The sequence below is a fragment of the Amphiprion ocellaris genome, chromosome 23 (assembly GCF_022539595.1).
Source record: "Amphiprion ocellaris isolate individual 3 ecotype Okinawa chromosome 23, ASM2253959v1, whole genome shotgun sequence".
Classification (NCBI taxonomy): Eukaryota; Metazoa; Chordata; class Actinopteri; family Pomacentridae; genus Amphiprion; species Amphiprion ocellaris.
In genome coordinates, this window is record NC_072788.1 from 16,963,849 (window position 1) to 16,990,670 (window position 26,822).

The window sequence follows — 26,822 nt, forward strand, 5'->3', positions numbered from 1 at the left end:
GTAGATTTCAACAGTAAAAAGCTCTGATTCACCCATTGCATGCCACCTGCACAGAACCACATGGTAGACGAAGTTAGCAGTTCGCTATAGTCGAGCATTTAACAGTCAAAAACACAGATACTTGACCCATGAGTTGGTGGGTGCCACAAAACAGTAGTAAAGCAGTTCATTTAAACTCAAGACCTACCTTTTTAGTCAGGCTTTTGATTGATTTGATTGATTTGACTGATTTTATTTATTTATTGCTCATCTTAGAACTCATTACTCCACCAAAGAATGCAGCAGAAATGCCTTTTTTAGTAATGTTGCTAACAGACAGACAAACATACGCCGATAGTCACATAACTCCGCCATTCCTTGGCAGAGTAATAAGGTCCACTTGTGATAACAACAGCTCAAATTATGATTCAGATTATGACTGTAAACTACACATGGTTATTTTGTGGAATGTTTCCCTTCCATCGCGTCACATCACACCTATTAATATTCTTTAAAAAAACTATTAAACCAACACTGATTATTATTTACTTACCGCTAACAATAATGGACATGAACAACCCTTTTGTCTACACAAACAAAGACAAAATATCACAGGATGAAACAGTTCCGCACCAAAGCGCGGCTACACAATATTAAAATTTATTCTGTCTTGGCACAAAAAGAGAAAAGCCAATCTGGGATAATTTTACCATTAGCCTTCTCATTACTTCTTTCCTCTTCCTCTTGTTCAGCATTTCTCTTTATTGTCCGTGACAATAAAGCGTAAGAGCGCTAATTAAAAGCATGAGCAGTCATTGATATTCCAAATGGACCCCGGTCTAATTTCAGGAGAGCACAGTGCGAGGACGACTTTCTCATCACAAATATTCACCTTCTTGGTCTCAGCGTGTGGACAAAATGTAATATTAAACACCCCTGAAATCATTTAAGGGTGTTCGAAAATGTTGGATATCTGATGTGCACCAATTACATGGTCTTTGCAGAGGTGGGGAAATGCATTAAATTGCATGGCAGATATGTGCAGGTGGAAGAGGGAGTTTATAAGAGCATACAAAAAAAAAAACAGAAAAAGACGACACCGACCAGATATCCCTCCACAACAAGCATAGCTGCTGCGCCTCTCTAATCCTGTTTAGTGGGTCAAGAAGCACTTCGGGATCCCCCAAGTTCTCGCCTGTGGCTTAATCTTTGTTGTCATTTCATCTGAGCCATCCAGTATTGCCAAATAGATTAGAGAGTCCAGAGGCCAGACGCCAACTCCCATAAGTGGCTTATCACCTGAGATCTTATTCTAAAAGAGCCTCTGGGTCAGAGTACATACTCACACAGGCACAAACATCAGACCACACAAACAGACAGAGGAACTGAGTACGAACATGCATGGCTTTGTAATTTAGCACGTATTTGTTCCTAACTGAACTCATGCAGCATGGTATTTACTTTGGTTTCTCTCTATAAACTGTGAGAAACAGAAGAGTCATATTCATGTACGATATGAGCAAGATAGCAAGATGTTAGCATTTCCAATTAGCTTCCTTTGCTACATGTGACAGCACCAACTTCTTATCTGCTTTTACTGGTTGCATATGACTGTGCTAACTCTGAAATGTCTCAGCCAAGCATGAAAGCACACCAAATGTTGTGCTGTTGGCTGCAAGGGTGAACACAAGAGTCTCCATGCACTCCCAGTATCTGAGGAAGTGATGATGCTGTGGATTAAGTTTATTTTTGATGGTGATGCCACCACAACAGGAGAAAAATCTGTGGTTTTAGTGCAGCTAATTTGGGTAACATTGCCATTAGCTTTCATGATATGCCCACAGGTCAAAGAGCTGTGGAAACTGGAACAGCTGAGGGTGAAAACTTTACGATAGATTTGAAATCAACAATGCTGTCAGTTCTGCCCGGAGGGTTACCAGTTCAATCCTGGCCTGGAGAGCTCATGTCGAGGTGTCCCTGAGCAAGACACTGAACCCCTAACTGCTCCTGATGGGTCGTGGTTAGCGCCTTGCATGGCAGCTTCCGCTATCAGTGTGTGAATGTGTGTGTGAATGGGTGAATGTGATGTATAATGTAATTTCAGTGTTACTGGTGCGCCAGAAATTAGAGAACTGAGAAAGGTACGATTAAATGCGTTTTTTTTCTGTAATAAATTAATCTAAATCAACGCATTAAAGTCCCAGCCCTACAAAAAAAACACAAGTAATCAATAAGATAAAACCAACCCCCCCCCCAAAAAACAGCATAATAAGTATCTACTCCTCAACAACTCCGTGAGGAACCACTGCTTTAACAAATATCAAATGAAGCATGTTTTAACCGGCTGCTCGCTTCCATTCAGACAAATCCATGTGGAGGAGGGTGTTCAGTGCCATACTATCTGTACTGTATCAGCATGTATACCTGCATACTCCACCTGAAAGTAGAGGGAGGTAAGGAGTGTTTCCCTTACCTGCGCATTTCTTACAGATGACCACACCCAGATTGACCGACGCCCACTCCGGCTTCGGGGCCCGACAGTCGGCGCAGCTCCGGTTGGCCTCGTTGAACCAGATCTTCTCCACCACTTCATAGTCGTAGAGCGTCTCGGAGATCGATTCCTGGACCGCTTCAATCCACTCCTCCTTCTCCCGTTCGGAGTCAGCCGTGAAGCTGCAACAATTGATTTTTGTGCCCCGCAAACCCCACCCCAGCACACACCCCACCGTTATTGATTTGATTTGAGAGAGCAATTAAAAAGCACAGTATCGCTTGGCGGGGGTTACGGGAGTGTTTCGGTATTTGGAGAAGTTTTTGGGGGGAGGGAGTTGCTTGGCGTGTACGTTTATGTGTGATTGCAATAGATTTGGTGAAATTGATGGGGGAAGGGAAGGGAAGGGAAGGGAAGGGGGTGCAGGTAAATCAATCTGTCTCACCATGTACCACTGAAATCAATGAAGTTCTAATGCAGGATATATGTTTTCAGGGTATTATTTTTACATTAGACCTGCAAAATGTTGAGGAAAAAGATGGGAAAAGAGTGTTTACAGCTACATTAAACATGGAACAAGAGCTCTGTACACCTAAAATGAATAAAATAAAAGTGAAGCTGATAATGATGTTCATTTTATAATTTTAGCACGTCGCATTATAAAGTAGAAAATATGAATTTGCTAACATATATAATTCATACTGAGTGAAGTTTACATGCATTGCAATAACTTGGTTATTACAATGTAATAAAATTGTAATAGAAACAATATAATAAAAGAAAAAAACTGTTCACACTTTACAAACATATTTACTGTGTGTCCTTCACATGTCTCTGAATCCATCTATGTCTAACAAGCCCTTACACAGATGCTTTTTTGGCAGACAGCACAGGTTTCTGATGCAGAGGATGGCAGACAAGCGAGCGTGTTTTGAAGAAGTTGCTGAAAGTAATGAATATCTCGAGATTAGCTAAATGTATGCGAAGTCAGTGGAACAAGCAATCGGCGTGCACGTGTGCGCTTAAGTGGGAGAGAGCAAGAGACAAAAAGAAAGGCAAGCCAGAACGACAGAGATCGACAGAGATATAAAATTGCGAGGAAACGGAGACGGAGAGCACCCTAGCTTGACTGAAAGAAGCACTTAGAAAGGAGAAATGGGATCACTGGTCTCCATAGCAACCTGGCAACCGGTCTAAAGTAAAGTAAGACGGAAGACGGGGAGGGAGGGGAGGCTTTCGCTTGGAGCAGAGGATGTGCACCGGGGCCAGCCTTGCCCAAGTAACCCAGCAGAGATCGATAGGTTGATTGGGTTCAGCCGTTCTGTGCCCACCTGTCTCTGCCCAGGGCCCATCTAAAGAGATGACTGCTCACATTGTCTGCTGAACTGCAACATGGCCTTCGAAAACCACAAAGGAGCAGAGGAAGGCAGGAGGCAGCACGAGTGTGTGTGAAGGGGCTGCGGAGTTTTTTAGGTATGAAGTGAAGGCAGGTCTCAGATGGGGCGACGAAATGAACTGCAGCTTTGAGAGCAACAGGTGGGAAAAGAGCAGGAAAATAAAAAAATATATCCATGAATGGAAATTTGAAGCAAACCCCAGGTAAAATTGCCTTAAATCCGAATCAATAAAAAAGTTATTTTTGCTCAGATATTAAAAATCTATTATGACTTCAAAGTTATCTCAGATATTGTTCAAGTATGCTACTACAGCCGCATGATTTTAATAAAACAAATTTTTATTTTTTTTTTTTTTGGTTTTCTATGTTTTGTGATGAAAAAATATAGAAATATTCACCTGATGGCTTAAGTAACTTTATTTGGGAATAAATATATATTATTCTAGAATAATTGGGATGGTTTTATAGGGTAGTGAATCTGCATAGAAAATAAAAATATTATTTTAAGAAAAGCTTAAAATTGTGTGAACCATTTGCAGCCTTTTTAATATGGCCTAACAGTGGCAAAGGCATCCAAAACAGCTTTTGGCTTTGCATGTCTTTTAGATCTGGCTTTGCACACGTCATACGGAGCTTTGTTATGCTGTTTCAAAAGACAAAAAAAGGTGTGTTGCCTTGTATAGTGGCAATAATCTAAAAGACATCATTGACAAAGTAGTTGTTTTTGGTCTTTTCTGGAGCCAAAATAGTCCCACAGAACTGAGTAGGGCTGCATGACTATTGTCACAATAATCACAATTATTTTAACAAATATTGAGATGGCAATTACAACAGTTATTCATTGATTTTGGTGACAAAATATTTTTATTGCACTTTCATATATCTATTCTTCCAGCATTCCAGGGTAAACACTGACTTTTTTCACTCTGTTGTCGTGTAAACCCAACAAGGCAAGGTTTTCGGGTGAAACGTTGTCGTGTAAACGAGGCCCAGGTGTGGCAAAATCTTTCTTTCTGGGCACTATAGTGATTTCCTGGAATTCTTTCATTACTGTACACATAGTTTGATGTTTTTGCATTTTGGTTTTCCGTCTTCATGCTACGCTAAACTAAAAGTCACCAGGTTCTTTGTTGATATTTCACAAAAAAGTCTGAGAGTGTTTTCCAGTTTCTAATCCAACTCTCAGCAAGACGGCAAATAAGCGTAATTCTGGAAATGTCAAATAGTTCCATTACAAAAGGTCTCTCTAATATTCAGTTTCAACTGACCTATATGACCTTCATGGTCTACTCTCTGAAGTCCACTTCAGGGTTTCCCATGTACCCAAGGATTTAGCATGAGTCCCCACTCATGAAAATGTATTTTAATTTAAAAGTAAATTTGTTAATCCAATTTTGTTACATGGTAACTTGACGTTCTTGTAATATACTAAGTTCTTGTGGTTTATATTATGAAAAGTTTTATTAAACATAATTTAACTGGAGACCATACTGCAATGTTAATATGCTGACATTCTGAGTCTTTAGTATTTAGCAGTCTTTACTACAGTATTACCTTACTGAACTTCAATATGTCTTTCAAAATCCAAGCGACATGGCAACCAGTCATTCCCACCAGCATTTACTACTGTGAGAATGAAGAGCTTTAATGTTTGAATAATCAATATGGTCTCTATGACCTTGACATAAAACCAACCAAGCTGCCTCCTATAAAAAAAAAAAAAAGGCAGAATCCATGCAGTTAGATCTAAATTATTGTAATCCAAAGTCATATTTTTTTCACATAATCTTTAGTCCACTCATTGCAACAAAATTAGATTACTGATCAAACTTTATAGAAAAACTTTAGAGCCAAAGATTTACAAACTGTGATACAGGCTGAGAAAGATGTGAGCATTTAACCCAGCACAGAGAGCCAAACAAAATTATGCTGCTAGCTGATTTATGAGAACTGCTGGATCTGGAGGTTAGGGAGATTGGCCAAATATTAGAGAGCAAAAATTGTGGTATTCTTGACAATTCGCTTTTCAGTCTGTCTATAAGTGTCATGGAAGTGAAATATTTAAACCCGAAGTATGTGGAAATTTGGAAAAAGCAACAAAAAAATTGAGAAAAAAACAGCTAGAATTTGAATATACAGCCCTTCTACTGCAGTTATCCTCCCTTTCCTGCCGCCAGACGAGCATGGGGGCATATGAATGCACTTCATCCACGCTAGAAACACAAGCTTGATTGATAGGCTTGACCAGAAGGATGTCATCCGGATTTGCAGGCAACTAAACATTTGCCAACAGAGCCTATCGTGAGACAAGTCTGTCTTTCGCTTTTGATTTGCTTCACAGTGTGGGCAGCTGTTGCCGATGGTGGAATAGCAACTTTTCATTTTTTTCCGCAGGATTTCCATTACTGATCAGGGTTCCCAGCATTTGTGGTACAGCCAGTGAGAATGTTCTATCTCTGAAAAAAAGAGCTGTGATTGGGTAAAGTCTCCTGTCACTGGCGAGATTTTCTAAAGCCTATAAATAGAGGCAACAGGAGATGCAGAAGTCTAGTTTTCATCTGAGCCCATTTGATTGGAATTCACTGAAATGGAATTTTTGCCTAAAGACACCAAAAAAATGACTGCCTACCCCAGCTTTAATAACTTACATGCCTCATTAAAACCACATTGTTGATATCCTTTTGCCAGTGTGAGAGACAAATTGAGAGTCCATGATGGCTTGGCCATTTAAACCGAAACCAATTATATATAAAACTGATGCATCTCATGTCATGGGATAGAGAAACTGGGTTGTAAATAAAGATAAAGTTGGTTTTCAGTAGGCCAGTGCTCAGTTTTATCAACTGGAGGGACAAGCTGCTGTGACTGATGGTTAAAGTTAGCACCAACCTTTTTAACTGTCCAGGGTATATTCAGATTTTATTTGATTTGATTTTTAAATGTTTCAAGGGAATTTAAAGGTTGACAGACTGAAGATAAATTCATGGTTTCCACATGTCTGAGTGACTGAGAAGTCATTATCTGCCACTTTTCTCAAGAACCCTCATGAATACATCTCTAGACTGTCTGCACAATGAGCGTAAACTGCATACGTGTTGTTGCTAAAAATAAACTTCACCATATGTACTGTAAGTTATTATGTTTGTGTTAAATCCTACATCTATAGCTCTGTTGTTGTTAAGCGGCAGCACACTGTTTTTTCTTATTGATTTCACGTTGTCTAGCCCTATACACACACACACAAAAAAACAGTTCTCCTTGCTGTCCGTGTAGATGCATTAGTTTCAAGGTTTAAGATGACAAGTTCTTTGAACTACCCACCTCTGAGATTTCTTTTTTGCCACTTGATACAATAGAGATGAAGGGAATCAGTGTGTTTGCGCTGCTAAAAGCTGGAGAAAATTAAATTTGAAAAACTTAACAGTAACAAGTCCTTCCAAAACAAATGCCAGGATAATCCGAAGACCTTGCTGTCAAGACTTTTCATTAGGAAATATTTTCTGCTTACGTTAAAAATTGTGAAACTGTCCAAAGATTCCAATACCCACCAGACAAATACAAAACAAGTCAGACAAACATGGATTTTCTCCAATATGCCCTTGAGCTAGGCATTTATCTGTAGCTTTACTTTACGAAAAGTGCTTTCTGATCAAGAGCACAAAGTTTCTCTGTTCTCCAAAGTTCAATGTCTTTGCTTGGTAGCATCTTCTCTCCTCTGCGCCTCATTGTCATTCTCTCTACTCATATAAGTCTGCTGTTGTATCCACCACAGCGCAGTGAACGCTCCGTCCATTTAACGGCAGCAAAACAATGGAAAAGCCAAAGTGAGTCTCCACAGCTTAAAGTGATTAGATGAGTTTCTCACTAATCCCCACCTTGAGCAGGTAGGAGAACACTCCCAGGGCTACCAATCGATTTGATCCACACACACAAACGCGATAAAACCCCTTCAACAATCACCTCATCAAAACAATTCGGGAGACCTGAGCTCATTTTAATTTCGCGCTATTGTTTGGGGTTTTTTTGTTCCATACAAAATGGCAATTACATCCACCATATTAACGAAGCTGCCAAACGATGGGACCATTAAGGGAGCTGACACAAACAGATCGATGGGACATACAACAGACAGGTAGAGGAATGAGGGCAAAAAAAAAATCTTTACAAGAGGCAACGGGCAAAAAAAAGGAAGGGGTAAAAAGAGAAGGGAAAATAGTGAACAAGCGCACACAAACAAACGAGCCGTGCTTTGTCCAGGCAGCTGTGACGGTTGTATTCTAAATGGGCCATTACAGCACAAACAAGCAGCTCACTCATTGATTGCAGACCCTCAGGGAGAGGAGTCACCTGAAAGGCTTTGTGCCCTACAGAGGCAGAGATGCCTGCACAGAGCTCCCAGGGGAGACTATCTATTTTTTAAAAAAAAGAACCCTGATCGATAATTAGTCGGATTTTACAGGACCCTGTTCTCATGTATGGTGCACACAGCCATGATCAATAAGCCTGTGAGGTGTGTGGTGGATGAAGCCACTCACAAAGTGCTTCCTGAAAAGGGAAACTTGCAGGCAGACTTTCTTTAGACTCATTAGAGCCGAGCTTAACTTTGCGACAAGCCTGCTCATTAGTCTCACAAGTGACACCCCAAAGGAAAACATTTGCTCCCTTTTTGTTATTGCAATAGGTAGAAATGCATATATTTGTTTCAAGTGATTGACAGTCAAAATGATTTTCTATGAGGTCGTTTTCACATTTGCAGTTCTGCTTAGTTGATCTGGAAAAAACAGGTGGGAAAGGGGGCTTTTTGTTCAAATCCATCACAAACAAACCACAAGGTAAAAGACTGGATTATATGGACGGACAGGTAACCTAATGATTGGACACTTTTGGTGATGAAATCCTGCATCAATGTTTGTGTACTATTGTTACATGCAACAACATGGACAAATCTAATTCTGGTGACCAACAACAATTCGTGCAGCTCTTGGATTAATGACACTTTTCACTATCGATTCATCTGCCACTTACACAGTTAATTATTTGGTGTGAAAAATATACAAAAACAGAAAGCTGCAATAATGCATTAATCAACATTTCCCAGACGCCAATGTGAGGTCTTCAGTTTCTTTGTTTTGTCTGACTAACTGCATAAAGCCAAAAAATATCCTGTTCACTACCACAGAAGGTCAGGATAATCAGCAAATATTCACATTTATCAGGCTGAAACTAGTGAAGTGATTATTTTTTACCAACTACATTCTTCCTTTTAATACTGTGCTCGCTGATTTTTCTCTTCTGTCATGAAGACCTCTCAGAGCAAAAACTCATTCTGACCATGATTAGTCAAATTAGGGACATAATAATACCAGAAATCTGGCAGTCGACACTAATACCTTTAAAATTCCACTATTCTTGATACAAAAATTAATACAAAAAAGGCCAAATGAATGCAGCATATAACAAACTACACACATAATATGTTACCACACATGCACATGGTTCTTGTTGACATTTTTAAAAGTAAAGGTTACTAACGTTAGCCTGATAAGATAAAGCTTTGTAGATGTTGCGGATGGACCACAACAGACGGTGGATATGGAGCAATGGTGGCAATATTTCAAGAATATGAACATGAGGGGATCAAAATGGCCAACTCCGAGACATCTTAAAGCATAACATTACAGTGGAAAAGTATTGTGTAGCTGCTAGGTTTCAGTCACGTTTTACTTACGAGCTGTACCTATATAAAGAGTAGAACCTAAAGACAGAGCTCAGCACAGGTTTGTTTTCAATCATTTTCACATTCTAATTAATCAGGGTAAATCCCTGAACATGCTGACGTGCATATATTACCAGAGTTATAAAATGACCTTGCATAGTCTGCTCATCCAGGCGACTTCCTTAACACTTCCCATTATCAGCACATGGACTTAACAGTTGAATGTTTGTTAAAACGCTGCATCTGCAATAATCCTGTGACTGAGCTGATTCGCCTTCATGTTGCAAACAGCAGAGACAACTATTTAGCAGATATGGCATTGAAACTGTTCAGATTAAAGGTATTGGTCACAATAAGAAAGCCCCACTTTCCATCCTCACTACTCAAGAAAAGACGGTCAATAATGGTAGATGCCCAGTTGTGCTAAGCATAGCGGATGCCAAAGCGGCCTGTCTTCTCAGCAGCATAGCCAGCATGAGTAACTGGGATAGAATCCTACCAGCAGCTATAAGAAGAAGGTAATAAACTTCTAATAAACTTCTTTAGATACTAAAAACAAGTCTATAATACCACTTACATCCTGGAGAGGCATTCCTTGTATTTATAGACTCCCCAACATTGCCAAACACCTAGCCAACTTCCTAGCTTTTCTTTTTGGTAACACAACACAACAAAAGTTCCCAGGAGTGTTTTTTCCAACAAGGTTAGAAAAATAGAACTGGACTCAGATGAAACCATTGGAATGTTACTTCATTTGTTGACCCCAGAAGCACAAAAAACTGTAAGGACAACAATCCATCCGGCAAATTCTACCTACCTACCACCAAAATAATGAAGACCTCCACAGGTGTCTCCAAAATGGGCCAATCTCGATATGAAAGATGTTGAGAGCAGAGTCCCAATCTCTTTGGAACTGCTCCCTCTCTTATGTTTAGGTATGTGGACGACACCAGGGTCAGAATCAAAACACAGGAAGTGGAAGCCTTCACAGAACACATCAATTAGTTTGGACAGCAACATCAAGTTCTTTCATGAAGATGTCAAAGGAAGCACTCTGGCCTTGTTGGACTGCGCAGTGCACACTCAAAATGACAAAAGCCTCAACACCGAAGTGTACAGAACCCCTCGTGCACAGATCAATAACTATTATTTGTTTCTCACCACCCACTGGTGCACAAGCTGGGGTTTATCAGAATCCCACACCACTGGGATCAGAATGTGCCCACAAGGACCGAGGGGAAGAAGAGGCAGCGCAAACACATCAGAGAGGCACTTAAAACATGTGGTTACCCTTTGTGAAAACCACAAAAAGACACAGAGCAGGCAGGAGGAAAAGAACAATCAAGAGAACAACACTGGTATTCACTGAAAAGCTCAGGAGAATCCTTGACAAACACTTTGTCTCCATGCACTAAGGTCAAAACACCCAAGTATAAGCGGAGCAAAATAGCATATGTAGGTCAGAATGCAAAGACCCGGACATTGGGAAAACAAAATAAACACTTCAAAAGTACATGGCACTTTGGCCAGAGAAGACGGATGGTCCAAAAAGTCAAGCAATGCCATCAATGTCAAACTGGAAGAACCATCACGAAGCACAGGAGGTGGCAAGTGACACCATTTATCAGCCACTTATAATGCAGTCATGGGATCCCTCCTCAGACAGTTTAACACCCATTCACATGACTGACATGGTGGCCGGGTGGATCAATGACAAATGTAACACCTCTGCAACAGCTTAAATGCCTGGGAGTGCCTTCCAGTCAGTAGGAAAGTCTCAGTTATAATGTAGTCAGGAAAGAAAATAAAAGATATAGGCACAGAAATAAGACACCAAAGCAAGAGAGCAAACACACTGAAGTGAAGCTTATTTTGTTCCCTGCTGCCTTCAAAACAGTCATAAAGCATTTTTGTCCTTTTGATTGCTTACTTTCTGGTGCCTAATTAAACTTTTATTTTTAATAGAGAGACGTATGTATATTTGCTTATTTCTCAGGCAATCAGGGAAGAAAAGCAGGCAGATGCTCAAGCTGTAGGTACCACAAACAAATTAATTAATCATTAACATTTTCCCACACAGTTACATCTAATTAAGGAGGTATTTTCAAGCCTTTACAGCACATGTTGGTGAACCGAATGAATCCTCTGCCTCTTTGTGAATACTCTTTTACTACAAGTGCCCTATCGTGCTATAAGACTCTTAATACCTCACTTGTTAAAGACCAGATTAACCAAAATTCATAACCTTGCTGTAGCTGTGATTTTGGATGCCTTATGAGATATGACTATTCAGATTATAATACATTGACACAAGAGACTCAGTGCATGTGAATGGCATTTTCCTAACTATTTGGTTGACAAAAGACGATAATCCAGTAAGATTTGTTTCGAAGAAGAATATGACATTCAGCTGCCATCTGTTATAAGATCTTAAATAAATGTGGAGGTGCGTGACAGTGACAACCTGTTGGAAACTGTATTCTGAAGGGTCTGTATTGAAAGAGAGGCTCCTTCACTTCATCTTTGAGGTGATGAAAAGGCAATAAGAAATGGAGCAAATGTTCAGATAGGAGCTGTCAGATCAAACAGATGTGCACTTTTCTCTCACTCACACATACTCATATGAAGACATCACATGCATTCTGGCATTAATAGCGTTTTGTTGTGGGAAAAGGGGGCAATGCAAAACACAAACAGAAATGCACGTGCATGCCAAGGTGCTATACAGTGCAACTACTCATATGTCATGCACAAACACAAATGAAGGGCAGACATACCAGAAGTTTTTGAAGGGTGTGTTGATTTCAAAGCCCCTGCGGTCAGTGTCTTTGATATTGGCAGCAGTCAGTTCCACTTCAGCAATAGCCAGCCCCGCTTTAAAGTCCTGAGAAAACATAGGGAGAGAGATGAAGATGAGTAAATGTTAAAATAATGAAAACCACTTTTTCTTGTCACATCCCTGAAAGGAATTGTTTGGTAAATAATATAAACACTTGTATACTGTCCTTCCTGTGAGTTTTCTGATTTCCATAGGTAGTTAGCCAGCTAACACACCGTTAAACCCAAGATCTAACATTTTTGTCATTCAAGATTCACTTTATTATAACCATTAAACTGTAACAATAGCACAAATTGCAAACAGAAATCAGAACATAACCAATACATAAAGTAAGTATAGGAGTAAAGTCATTTTTTTGCGGCACACAAAACCGAACAACTTGCTTGGTTAGAGTTAGAGACTGTTAAAGATGGAGTTCAAGCCAGGAAGTGGTTACCCTAGCTTAGCATCACAACATAAAGAGACAGGTAGAACTGTAGTTCTTCAAAACCTGCCGTTCACCAAGAAACACTTACAGCACATTACCCAATTTAAAAGAATAGACTTTTAAGTTTTACAAATTTGCGTCCAATACCTAACACACAAGCATGAACTATTAGCTACGTCTTGACGAGTGCAAATAAGCATTTCTTTTTCTAAAATATAGAACTCAAAACATTTTTATTTTGTTTTCTTTTCATAATTTGGACAGGGTTTGCTAGCTGTTACTATGTTCATATTAATGTCTACTGGCTCTAGCACACAGATGTGAAAGTGGTATCTTGTCAGCTAAATACTGGCCAGCAAGAAAATAAGCTGAACTCTCAAATTATCACAAATGTAGGACAAAATGTGACACATTGAATTATTTTTTTTTCCACAGAGTTAAATAGCTGTTGCTAAGCAAATGTCAACAGCTATTAGCTTAAGCTCCATACATTGTGGATAAGCATGCAACTGCTAGCACTGTTTTTTTTATATAAATATTGGCAAAAAAAAGCAAATAAACGTATTTTCCAAAATATCAAATTAGGCCCAGTGAAATGGAGGACAAAACATAACATATTAAACTGTAATGAAACATATTCTGGAACCATTTGCTCACATTAACACACTTTCATTTTCACATATAACAGTTAAAAATAAATCTGGGAACAGTTCAAAACAAGAAAAGCACTCGGCTGTTCATTCCCCCATACACCATTGAAATGCATTTTTTTTTATAAATGCAGCATTTGTTTATTAGTTACTGATGATCAGAAATCATGGCAACATAGAATGTGGCCATTTAATATAGATCTACCCACAAACAAAATGACCTTGCGCTGAGCACAGGCATGTGTACGTTATGTACGGATACCGAATCGCGTGATCTAAATACACAGCATGTGGCAGGATTGATGGGACTCAGAAACACCCTCCACAATTTAATCAATTGTTCCTTGTATCATTTCCGATGGATAAGTCCAGATAAGTCTGCAGCGGTGGATTTGTAACAGGATCACAATGATGTGATCGTCAGCAGGCAGCTGACGTAGTGTTCACTTGTTGTCATTGTTACAGTGATGCCGTGCCGCTATCTTGTGATGATACAGAAATCTTTAACAAATCCGTGGATCCAGACTATAAGCCACATCACTGCTAAAATCTAATCAGTTGGTCCTTGTGACATTTCCGACCTTCCCTGAAAACTTCATCCAAATCCATTAGTCCGTTTTTAACAAATATTGCTAAAAGACAGACAGACACCGATCGTCACATAACTCCGCCGAGGCTCCACCTCCTTGGCGGAGTAATTATTCCCCAAAGGCCACTGAAAATGTTCGAATCCTTCACCAGACACTATGTGAAGCCCTTCTTGGCCAAATTTGAGACCTTCCCTAATAAGGTGAGATCAACAGGTCGGCTCATTAATGTCACAACGTGTTTCTCGGACGCGGCTTGAATGTCATTTGGCGCAATGACAACTAACAAACACAAAGGTAGACAGTGCAGGGACAGTCACAGCCTCTGCTGCCACAGTGGGTGTTTTTTTATCATTATTATTATTATTATTAGAAAATGGCACTGGATATAAAGGCAGATGTGTTTGAGAGGCCTGCTCAAAATAGTATGTGACAGACCAATAGCACAGCGACCAGTTATGACGCACAAACTGAGCCTGTATGTGACGTGTGTGAGTGTTAAGGAGAGGCAGAAAGGAAAAGAGAGGCTATAGTGTGTGTCGAGTGTATGTGTATGTGTGTACCTGTGTATTAACAGCAAAGCTCTAAGAAAGCCAAAGGTGCGTCTAGGGAATCCGAACCAACCCAAGCTTTCAGTCTCAATGTTTTCTGAGACCCATTTCAGAAATAGGGGTTAGATTCGGAGGCACCGTTTTCATAAGTCGTACTGTAACTCTGCATTGCACCGTGCCTCTCCCTGCTTCAGTTCACCCTCAGCAGTTTAGACCATTTTCTATAGCCTAGAGCTCTGAGCCGAGACAGAAAAACAGACAGGAAGACAGAACAAGTGCACCTACACCCACACATATAAGCAAAACATCAAAACAGGACAAAAAAAAAGACATAAAAAAACACAGGCATTCAACATTACGCTACAAAAAATACACACTATCACTGAGGCACACAGACAAAGCCAGAAATGTGACTCAAAAGATGGGCTGACAAACAGAGGAAGGGGAAGGAGGGGGGAGGTATAAATGAGAGGAGGTCTTGATAATCCCCACTGAGAGTGGGTGAGACAGGTGAAGGGGCAGCTGAGCAGTTGACAGTGTGTGTGTGCACAGAGAAAGCAAGAACAAAACGCCGTCGAAGCCAATACTTCTCAACAGTGCTTAAAATACCGCTTAAGCGAGGAGCCCTGAATGCTGCCATGCTGTGCCAGCTATAAATCATATGTGCTTTCCTCACCAGCAAAAACTATTTACACTAATTACACCAAACAAAGAAGAAAATGAATTGACACCATCCCCCCCCTTTTTTTTTTTTGAAATACGTGGTCTAGCAGTGCAAAGAAGTGTGTGCTTATGTATGTGAAGGAGAGCGCTGCCATCTCTTTTGCAGAATAATTAGCAACACACTTCTCAGAGCAGCCAAATTTTGCAGATTGCAACACAAGATGGAAGTTACTTAAATATTTGCATGCTGCTGAACTCTCCCAGCCTGATCTGTTACTATTGTGTGGGCTGGTTCAATTGGGGCTAATGCTGTCAAAATCTTAATTTGACCATGATCAGCCTCCAATTAGACTACTTCAGACTCATTTGGAAGACTGTGGCGAAAAGCACGAGCTATTATTCTCCTCCTTTAACGGTTCTGCACAATGATTTCAAAAATGGGGACAATGAAACAGAATCATGCACAGAACTCAGATCCTGTGAAACGTTATGAGTAATTAAGGCACTCTGATCTCAGAAGGGGATGACATAAGAGACAGAGAAAGATAATGTGTGAGTGAGACTAGTGGATTCACTGTATGGTCAGGTCCTAATTGAGCTAAAACTTTTGATGTGAGGGCTTCGGGGCAGCTGAAACTTGCCTCTCTCTCCTATCAATTATAACCGCGTACAGTCATTGCTCTTTTAAGTTCAGTGTGTTCAGAGGTTTGAAGATGCATGACGCGATAATGAGAATGTGGGGGTGACGGGGTATAAAGCAACCTCATCCAAAGCTCATTGTTTCTATCAATTCGGTTCGGGCCGAGGATCTCAAGGCGGATGGAATTCAAACACAGAAGGACAAATGACTTACATGTATTCCTGGGAAAATCGCTCTGTTTTACACCGGGAGGATATCTGGAGGAGGAAGGCGTGTGTGCTGCATGTGTACATACATGCACGAGCGTTCCCGCCCGTCTGAATGTGTGTGCAGGACTGCGCTAAGAGGGCAAAGCAGTCACCTATACCTAATGACCCTCATCCCTCTCAGGCAGCCAATTAGAGAGTTGGGTGTTAGCGGCCGTCCAGCCCTCGCCACTCGTTACCTACCCAATATGTGCCGTGGCCTCCTGCCCTCTCCAATTAATTCACCAAGGATGGCGGGAAGGAGGGATGGAGAGAGGAAGGAAAGGCATTAGAGGTAAAAATAACTCGCCCTATTACAACTGCCAAAGGGTAGGTGGCAATAATGGCGCTTGTTGGAGCAGAGGGGAAAAGGCCTTAACGCGAGCATTCGTACAGCAATTTTTCACCATTCCACACGAAGCATCTCAAAAATCGGACACGAAGTGAGGAAAAAAACAATCAAATCAAGTGATAAACAAAAGGGATTTCTCCGTCTATTTTAACCGTGTAAGTTCTAAGCAAAGGCTACTGTGGTTATTCCAGTCATGCATCCCGTTCTAATTTCTTTCAAAGCTTTCCGACCTCTTATTGTGTGAGTCAGTCACTTCTCAGTACCAAGCTGTTCTAAGAGAAACCAGACAAATAGAGGCGGCCTCTACTTCTATCTCCAATTCCACGTCCACTCAACCACTTAAGCTGCTCTAAAAGCATGCAGGGTAAGACTGGTGCACAGAGGGGTGGGTGACTTTAAAAGAGCACACGCTCAATGGAGACAAAAGACTTTTGATTATTTTAAACATCAAGCCGTGACACAGAGTGGCCGAGGAAGCAAAAAACTGTGAACAATGATAGAGGCTATAAAATACAAGTATAAAAAGACAGTTCATGGAGACAAGAGAAACAGTATGAGGCAAGTGATAAATGCACTGAATAGAATTCATACTTTTTCATTTTAAAATAAATTATATACACTACCAGTCAAAGTTTTAGAACACCACAAGTTTTCCATTTTTTTTTTAAATTGGAAATTATGCATGTTTATATCTCATTGTATTTTGAAATGAAAGCATAGAATGAAGTTAAAAAAAAAGAAAATCAATTTAGAAACCAAAATGTATTCAAAACTTTTGACTCATTAAAGTAGCCACCTTTGGCAGATATAACAGCTGAACACATGACATTCTTTCCACAATGGAAATCAAATATTCTTCAGAAACTTCTTCCCAACTCTGTTGCAGAAGTTCCCATAAATGTGTGGGACTTGTAGGTTTCTTTGCTTTCACTCTTCTGTCCAGTTCATCCCAAACCAGCTCCATGGGGTTTAAGTCTGGAGACTGTGCTGCCACTCCATGTTTTCTAGCTTACCATCTTGTTCTTGTTCTTTTTCCTAAGGTACTTCTGGCACAGCTTGGATGTATGTTCTGGGTCATTATCTTGCTGTAGGATGAACCCCTGACCAACTAGGAACATACCAGAGGGTACTGCATGGAGCTGCAGAATACTGTGGTAGCCGTTTTGGTTCAGGGTTCCTCTCACTCTGTACAAGTCATCGACCCTGGATCCAGCAAAACAGCCCCAGACCATCACACTTCCTCCTCCATGTTTAACAGTTGATGTCACACACTGAGGAATCATCCTTTCTCCTACTCGATGGCGTACAAAAATCCTGCGTGATGAACCAAAGATTTCAAATTTGGATTCATCAGTCCATAATACCTTCTTCCAGTCTTCAGTAGTCCATTGATGGTGTTTCATGGCCCAGGCAAGCCTCTTTTTTCTTATTCTGACATCTTAGCAATGGCTTTCTTGCTGCAACTCCACCTATCAAACATGTAACTCCAAGTCTTTTCTTCACAGTTGGAACTGAGACTTCTCACTCTGACCACTATTAAACTGTGCTTGAAGCTGCTGTCCTGTGAGCTGCCTATCACCAAGCTGTTGACACTCAGAAACTTGTCTTCCTATTCTGTTGTGACTTTGGGTCTTCCAGACCTCTTCCTGTCAGAGTTTTCCCAGTTTCTGAATGCCTTTTGATGGTGAATAAAACCATACTCACTGACAGCTTGAGTTTCTTCACAATTTCTCCGTAGGAAAGACCTACATTCTTAAGTGTTGTGATGGTCTGTCTCTCTTCTGTTGTTAATTGCCTTTTCCTCACCATTTTTAGAGCAACATACTACATTGTGCAATACAGTGCCATTCAAATAATGCTCTCAAGGATTTGGTGCCACGGTGTGTTCCAACGCTACTTTAATGCAGACAGAGGGGGTTGTAAGTAATCACAAAAAGTTGGGACACGTGTAGGATTTAGTAGCACCAACTTTCAATGCTTGATCGACCTCCATTGCTACAGAACAGCTTTAAGTTGTCAAGTCATTTCTTGTTCCCTGAAAAAGGCCTTTTAGCATAATTCTGCAATGTACATTATTTTTTAGTTTTGGGTAACCTTACCTCTTTTTTTAAACCTCTGGCAGTTCACCACTTACCTTTGTACCATTTCAAACTATTCATTGGACTTGAACTACTTGAATTAAATTTTTTTTAAAAATGGAAAAATTGGGGGGTTCTAAAACTTTTGATTGGTAGTGCATATTCTTAAAATATTTCCTCAAGTCCTGTAATCCTGTAAACTTTACTGTGCATGCTGTACACAGTGATTAGGATGTTGAGTGTGAAAGCTGCTTCAGTGTGAGCTTAAAGGCATGTTTGGCAAAAGTAAAGATGCTAGGGTTGAGTTTATAATCACACGAGCCAACTGAAATAGCTCAACAATTTAGAAAAGTATTGGCAAAATATCTTGCACAGATCTTGATGGTTGGTGATTCCCTGACTCTTGTCTTTGCGCCACTGGCAGGTCAAATTTTCAGCAATATTTTGGTTCATTTTCAAAAACTGGACATTTTCATCAGCCTAAGCCTTATACTAACTAGCAAATCTTAGGATGCAAGAATAGAGAAATTAAAGAGTCCATATTATGCACATTTATGGGATCATAATTATATTTTTAGGGTCCAATAAAATGTGTTTACATTTTTTAATGTTCAAAAAACTATTATTTTTCTCATTCTACAAAGGTGCAGCACCTTTTCTCACCCTCTAGATGAAACGCTCTGTTTTAGCTACTGCTTCTTTAAAGTCCACCTCTCAAAATGCCCAGACTGTTCTGATTGGTCAGCTGGCCTGAGGGAAGCAGGAAATGTTGGTGACTGCAAAGAAACTTTTTGTTTTTCATGTGCCAAACTAGCCACTAAGCAGGCATTATGCAAATGTGGTACATGGTGATGTAAATACGTAATAGGAGAACAGCATGACTTCAAACAGGGTATTTCAGGCTGGTAGGGAGCAAAACTAACTTTGGTTTAGACTTCAGGCTTTGGAAATTAGCAGACCTTTTACATGCACAAAAAGGCTATTTAACAAACTACAGGAAAGAGGAAAACCCACAAAGCATAATATGGGCTCTTTAAGACAACAAATCTAGGTCAGATGCGATCTCTTCAATGTGATCTCCATTCACATTTTAGTCTATACTTCAGTTACAGGGTCACGGTAAAATCACACTAAAATCACTAACGCTCCAGGCATCCAAGGGGTCTCTCAAGTGTAAAATAGAATTATAAAACATGGATGCTTCACAGACACTTTCAACCCAGCAGCACAGAACATCACCACAATTTCAAGGTGGCCACCCCAGATCAGTGTCACCAATTGAGTGCCCGACCAAACGTGAAATACGGTCACAATCTCCTTTTCTGTTTCAAAGTTGTTAACCTTTGAACTTTATAGGTATAATGGTGTCATCTCTTCATCATTGTATCCTGTTCGGCATTTGTGAGAAATTGTTTTATATTTAACATATGAATTCTTGAATTGTGGCCAAAAATGCATTTTGTGACTTCACAGTGACCAAATTCTAATCGGTTCATTCTGGAGTCCTGGTTAACGCTTGTGCCAGGTGTAATTAAATTCCCTCCAGACATTCCTAATATATCGTGGTATATCGATATATCAAGAATGGGCACATGTGAAGTAGAAGTGACCTGTGGATGTTAAAATCTAATCACTGCGTCTTTAGGTCTAAGTGAACACTTGTGTCAAACGTGAAGAAATTCCCTCGAGGCGTTCCTGAGATATATTTACAAGAATGGGACGATTTGAAAATTCAGGTGCCTAAACCATAGTAAATTTATTGATGTTGAATTATTTCACTTCAATGAACATATAAAGCTTTAAAGAACACATATTGTCTAGTCTGAACTGCAGGCTGTGTTTGTACAGAACAGATAAAAGAAAAGATTTAAAATCAATTAATGTGAAGCTGCATGTCCACAGGGCCAATATTTCTCGCATGGAAACACACCGTATCTGAGTATCACCCTCTTGGTGGGTAGATGATCAGTAGATGTGTTAGACGAACATGGCGGATCGGCCGCAACATTTCGCTTTCATTCCGAAAACTGTTCAGCAAAAAGTATTTCTTAAAGCATTTGAGGCGAGAAATCAGTTGTGCAGTTGTTGAAGCTGTCCTTGTTTTAGTTGATGAAAGTTTTGTGATAGGTTTGCATAATAGGTTATTATGCTGTGATTTTACTGGTGGGGCCCACTTGAGTTTAAATTGGGCTTTATGTGGCCCTTGGGCCAAATAAAGTTTTTTGTCCTCTGAAGGGGAGCCTGACAGAAAACCACTGGTCTACAGCAACATTTTCTCAGTTATTTTTTTCAGTTTTTCTCTTTTTTAAAAGGCAATAGACAATATATTCCTAACAAAGCAATATTTTGTTCGAAATTACTAAAATTTTTATCATCAAATATTGAAGTCAGATTGGGCCCTACAGTCCAATGACTCCAGTTCACTGAAGCAAAGACGGCAAACAGATGTCATAATGTTGCATGCACAGGAAAAAAACAAGTTGTGTCCTGGGTGCTTTGTTACTTTTTAATAGTAGATAACAGACACAGTTGAACTGACGAACTGTGACACTAAAAAACAAAAAAAAAAAGTCAATTGCTGAATTTTATTTGAGAGAGGAATTTGGAGAGTCATGGGCAACATTTCTTGAATCATTTAAAGACAGAGCTGAACAGCACAAAAGAGTGTCCTCGCAACTCTAATGCTGTAATCAATCTTTTTCCATGGCCAAGAATATAATCAAATATTTCTAAAAGTATCTATTCGAAAAGAAAATGACATTTTCACAGTTGTCACAAAAAGCAGAGCTCTGTTCATTACTTATAACTGAGCATTTAAGTCCACACTATCCCAAAAAGACTAAGTATAGAGTAACAAATACTTACTGTGGTTGTCAAGGCTGCAGCAATAAAGGGTTAATATTAGAGAATTGGTACTTCATTCTACAGTTCTCTTCACTTCTTAGAGGCATTTTTAGCATCTATCAGCTCTCTGTTTTAGGTTTTCTGTCCACAACTTTTTATTTCTCTTCCACTGTTCTCATCAACGTTCTCTCCACTAGCAGCAGCAGGCAGATGTGAAGCTGCTCTGATCAACCCACTGCCCAGAAACAAACCAGACAGCAAGTAGCCATTAAACATAGCAGAGTATTTACTAGTTAAAGAGCCACACAAATCTCTCAGCTAACGGAAGCATGAATTTTGCACATTTACAGCCGAACAGAAGCTCCAAATGAACGCTAACATGTTCATATTCACGTGGAATAATATCAACTTTAACCCTCCTGTTAGGTTGTTTCTCAGGAACAGCAGTGATGTCTTGTTTAATTTTCCAAAAAATCCCAATAAACATTGTTTATATCTTATTATTAACTCCATTACAAAGTATTTCAATTAATATTTAGTGTAATGGTGTTCTTTAACACTCACAGATGATGGATCAACAAGGATAATTACTCGTTTGTCATAAAAAAAAATGCATGTTAAAACTCTTTTTTTAAGTATATTGGAAAGACCTACAAATAAAACAGACAGTTTTCATGACATTGACTTTTGACAAAATTTATTTTACATTTTGAATTTTTTTCTATTTACGGAGTGATAAATTAACACAAGGCTTCTGTTCAGGTTAGGGTTGCAAATGTGTGAAAATTTTGCATTTTATACGTTGTTTATACCTATGAAGCCACGCAGAAGAAGTTTCATATCGAAAAATTATTCTTTTCACTTTAAAATGGGTGAGTTTGACCCGTAACATAACAGGAGGGTTAATACACTGCCTGTCCAAAAAAAAAAAAAAAAAAGAAAAAAAAAAGGGGCACCATTTGGATTTAATTATGCAAACAAGTAAGAGCCTTCCACTGGATGAATATGTTTCAGTAGGCATATTAACCCCAGCTGATGCACTGAGGAGCTTCTCATTTCTTAAACAACCGTGTCGGAAGACTTTTCCTGTGGTCGGATGTTAATCTGTCTCAGAAGGGTCAAATTATTGGTTTGCATCAAGCAAAGAAAACAACTAAGGAGATTTATGAAACTACTAAAATCGGGTTAAGAACCATTCAACGCATTATTAAAACCGGAAGGATAGTGGTAAACCATCATCTTCAAGGAACAAATGCGGTCGGAACAAACTCTTTGATGATTGTAGGAAATCAACAGTAGAACTCACAGCTATGTTTAATAGTGAAAGTAAGAGCATTTCCACACGCACAATGTGAAGGGAACGCAAAGGATTGGGACTAAACAGCTGTGTAGCTCGAAGAAAACCACTGATCACTGAGGCCAATTACAAAGAAAGGCTTCAACTTGCTAGGTAGCATAAAGATTGGACTCTGGAGCAATGGAAGAAGGTCATGTGGTCTGATGAGTCCAGATTTACCCTGTTTCAGTGTGATGGGTGCATCAGGGTAAGAAGAGAGGCGGATGAAGTGATGCACTCATCATGGATAGTGCCTACAAACCTGTGGGGGTTAGGGTTATGATCTGGGGTTGGTCAGGTTCAGCAATGTTATGTTCCCAAAGAGCTTTTCTTCCCTGATGGCATGGGCATGTTCTAAGATGATGATGCCAGGATTCATGAGGCTCACATTGAGAATGAGTGGATCAGGCAGCATGAGACATCATTTTCACACATGGATTGACCTCCACAGAGTCCAGACCTCAGCCCCACTGAGAATCTTTGGGATGTGCTGGAGAAGACTTTGTGCAGCGGTCCGACTCTCCCATCATTAATGCAAGATCTTGGTCGAAAATTAATCCACCTCTGGACAGAAATAAAAGCTGTGACTTTGCAGACGCTTACCAAAACGATGCCACGGCGAATGTGTGTTGTTCTTAGAGCTAAAGGCGGTCCGATGAAATATTAGAGTGTGCATTTTTTATTCATTAGGACGTCCAGTGTATGTTGGCTGCCGTGCATCAAACGTGAAAAAAGAAATGCAGGCGCAAACTGCACTTGTCACATAAACAACAGGAGTAATTTAAACTTTATCTTATAGCCGTATGAGGTCTGAGAAAAAGAAAGGGAGCGATGATTGTAAACAAATTCATTCACATCATAAATTCCACCCAACAGCCTCGCAGTCTTGGGATGACGTTATTTGAAGCAAAGATCTTGTGAAGACAAAGAGATTTAATTAAAACAGAGAGCAATTAAACCCTCAGTCTCGCTGTGATTCTGCAGTCAGAATATCTTTTCTCTCCATTTTATGTTCAAAGTTTTAGTTTCAACTGAAATTCCACTAAAAGATGACGACAAGAAATATATCCAGGAATCAATCAATCCTTCAACTACTGGAGTGAAAACAGACCCTTGTGATGTATGAGATGATAAGATGTGAACAAGTTACTCTGCTTGTAGTGATTTGCCTATGCAGGGATCATTCCCAGTGTGTGTGTGTTGGAGACACATCGTCTGACTTTCTTTACCTTGGTGCTTAAATGACCTTAACCACGGCTCCATCACGGGGCTTACGGTCCGTGAGAAATGGGGAAGGGGTGGTGAGGGAGGAGCTGCGAGGATGATGTTTCCAATAGCTCGTTCATCATGTTAGATTAAATACTCCACTCCACTGAACTTGAACAGGCCGACGGTCTAGCTCCCTCCTTGCTCTCCATCACTCTCTCCTTTCCTTACAAACCACCAACGCTCATTTCTCACCCACGCGCCGAAGTGGTCTTTCCATTGCGCTCACTTCATTTTCCTCCTTCTATCTCTTTCTGTCTCTTAACTCTCTTGTCTTTCATTTGCCGCCTGCTTTCCTCCCTGCAAAACGCAACGCCACCGCCGCCGCTGTCATCGCATTTATGCCGGGGATTTAGCTTATAAGCTGAAATAATACAATTAATTTGTTCTCTCCCTGATTCGCTCTTTCCCTCCTGTTTCTCCCCGTTGTCTCAGATCAAGGAAGTGGAAATGTGCTGACATGGAGTGATACCCAAAAGAGAATTCTAACAAAGATGTTTGTTCACGCTAATGAAGAAAATAATGAAAGGCAAACAACAAAACTATGAGAGCGAGCGGAACGAAATGAGAGCAAAGGAGGGATGGAAATGAGTTGAATGCATGCAGCATTATCAAACATGCACACAAATACGTGTGAAGCACTTTAAGAAATAGTATCACTGCGGCGAGGTATCTTTCCATCTCAGATAGGATATCTTGCGGCCGGGAGAGGAGCAGACAGAGAACAGAGAAGCTGTATATGAGCGCGGAATATCAGGTTTTAATTGAACTGACATCAAATAAGCAAGACTCGACAGAAACTATGAGTCAGACTAAACTTATCTCTACTTCAATCCACAGCTAAAATTGAGATGTAAGCTCGTTTTATCAAAAAGAGTGGCTTTGTCTGTGACAATAAATTCTAGGTACACAATACAACTGAGCAAAGGGACTACATTAACTTTCTAGGCCCTTTGTTCCTATGACAACAGCATGCTAATACTTATGCCAATGTTTACTCATGAGCCTTTACTCATGAGGACTACTGCTACTGTGAAAACAATTAGGGCGGGAAAAAATGACTTCGCAATATTTTGTTTTTCTGTGATGTAGAATTTTAATGAGACCACTTGGATATCTCTATTTGGCTGAAAAAAAAGTATCATTCTGGAATTAGAGTGATACAACTGACTAGGGAGGCATGAAATGATTATCCATCCATCCATTATCTATTCACCGCTCAATCCTCATTAGGGTCCTGGGGGGGCTGGAGTCTATCCCAGCTGACTTAGGGTGAAGGCAGGGGACACCCTGGACACGTAACCAGTCTATCACAGGGCTAGATATAGAGACAAACAATCACACTCACATTCACACCTATGGACAATTTAGAGTTACTAATTAACCTCAGCATGTTTCTGGACTGTGGGAGGAAGCCGGAGAACCCATAGAAAACCTATGCATGCACAGGGAGAACATGCAAACTCCATGCAAAAAGATGACAAAATGACCATGCACTGAGCACAGGCGCATGTTATGCATGTGTACATTATGTATGGATACTGAATCATGTGACCTAAATATGGAGCAGGCGGAGGAAACACCCCCACAATTTAATCAATTGTTCCTAGTATCATCTTTAACAGATAAGTCCTGATAAGTCCGCACAGATCAATTTGTAGTAGGATCGCGATCATGTGATCATCAGCAGGCAGCTGATGTAGTGTTCTTGTTGTCATAGTTAAAGTGACGCCGTGCCGCTACCTCACAATGATACAGAAATCTTTAACAAATCCGTGGATCCAGACTATAAGCCGCATCGCTGCCAAAATCTAATCACTTGGTTCTTGTGTCATTTCTGACCTTCCCTGAGAATTTCATTCAAAACAAACAGACGGACGGACAAACATTTTAGCCATGACCAACTGTCACATAGCTCACATAACTCTTAAAGTACTTAATTGACCCCTAAGCAGAAATTTGTTTGTTATAGTAGCAAGCAGAAAGTGACCACTACCATAATCTAAATATAATAACATTTTAAATTAGAATAGAAATTGAAATATCATAGAAAATATTATGTTACAACATGCACAATGAAATGCAAAATATATGATGAATAAAAATGTGGTAAATTATCTCAAAATCCAGGTGTATTTTTTTAATTTATTTTTTCGTTTAGTTTTATTTACTCTACTTTAACTACCACATGGCTGCTACTAGTATTGTACAGTTTTTACTCCACCATAACGCACCATAAAATGCTAACAATATACAGTGAAGTCCAGTAAGCAGCAACGAGTGCAATGGCAGCAGAAAAACAGATAACTGCAAAAATAATAATGCTTATATCAAAATGAGACTTGAAATTAGGTTCTTCTTCCTCTGAATGCAGGTCTCCTGTAGGGAAAATATGAACAAAATTGCACCCAAAGCACCTCCTTTGCTGAACATCTGCCTATCACAAGACAATACAACTTACAGATGTTCCCTAAATGCCTCACATGCAGGCTACGGTCGATGAGAAGCCTCTGGTGTCTCCACTAGACAGCTGTGCGACCACAAATGACTGAAGAGAGTGAATTGAAGTGTTCTAATGTCAGATTCACCCCAAGTTTAAATCAAGCGACTGTTTTCTATAGAAGAGCTCCATCCAGGGGTTTTAAAGGTGTTTAATAAGAAATAGTAATACTAGAAAGATATTCTGAAATGCACTAAATGTACTAAACCAGGAGTAGTACAGATTAAAGGGTAAATGATTGTGATTCTTAGCTCTGATATTC

General features: G+C 39.9%; 1 protein-coding gene across 1 annotated transcript in view; it reads right to left on the reverse strand.

Annotated features, from left to right (window-relative positions):
* The window catches only part of arap2 (ArfGAP with RhoGAP domain, ankyrin repeat and PH domain 2), a 181,391-nt gene that overhangs the window by 109,137 nt on the left and 45,432 nt on the right, over nt 1-26,822 (reverse strand). Inside the window, exons 10-11 of the mRNA XM_023273857.3 lie at nt 12,360-12,466; nt 2,453-2,652 (exon numbers count right to left, since the gene is read on the reverse strand). Coding sequence (XP_023129625.2) covers nt 2,453-2,652; nt 12,360-12,466 — 307 coding nt within the window. The remainder of the gene's footprint in view (nt 1-2,452; nt 2,653-12,359; nt 12,467-26,822) is intronic.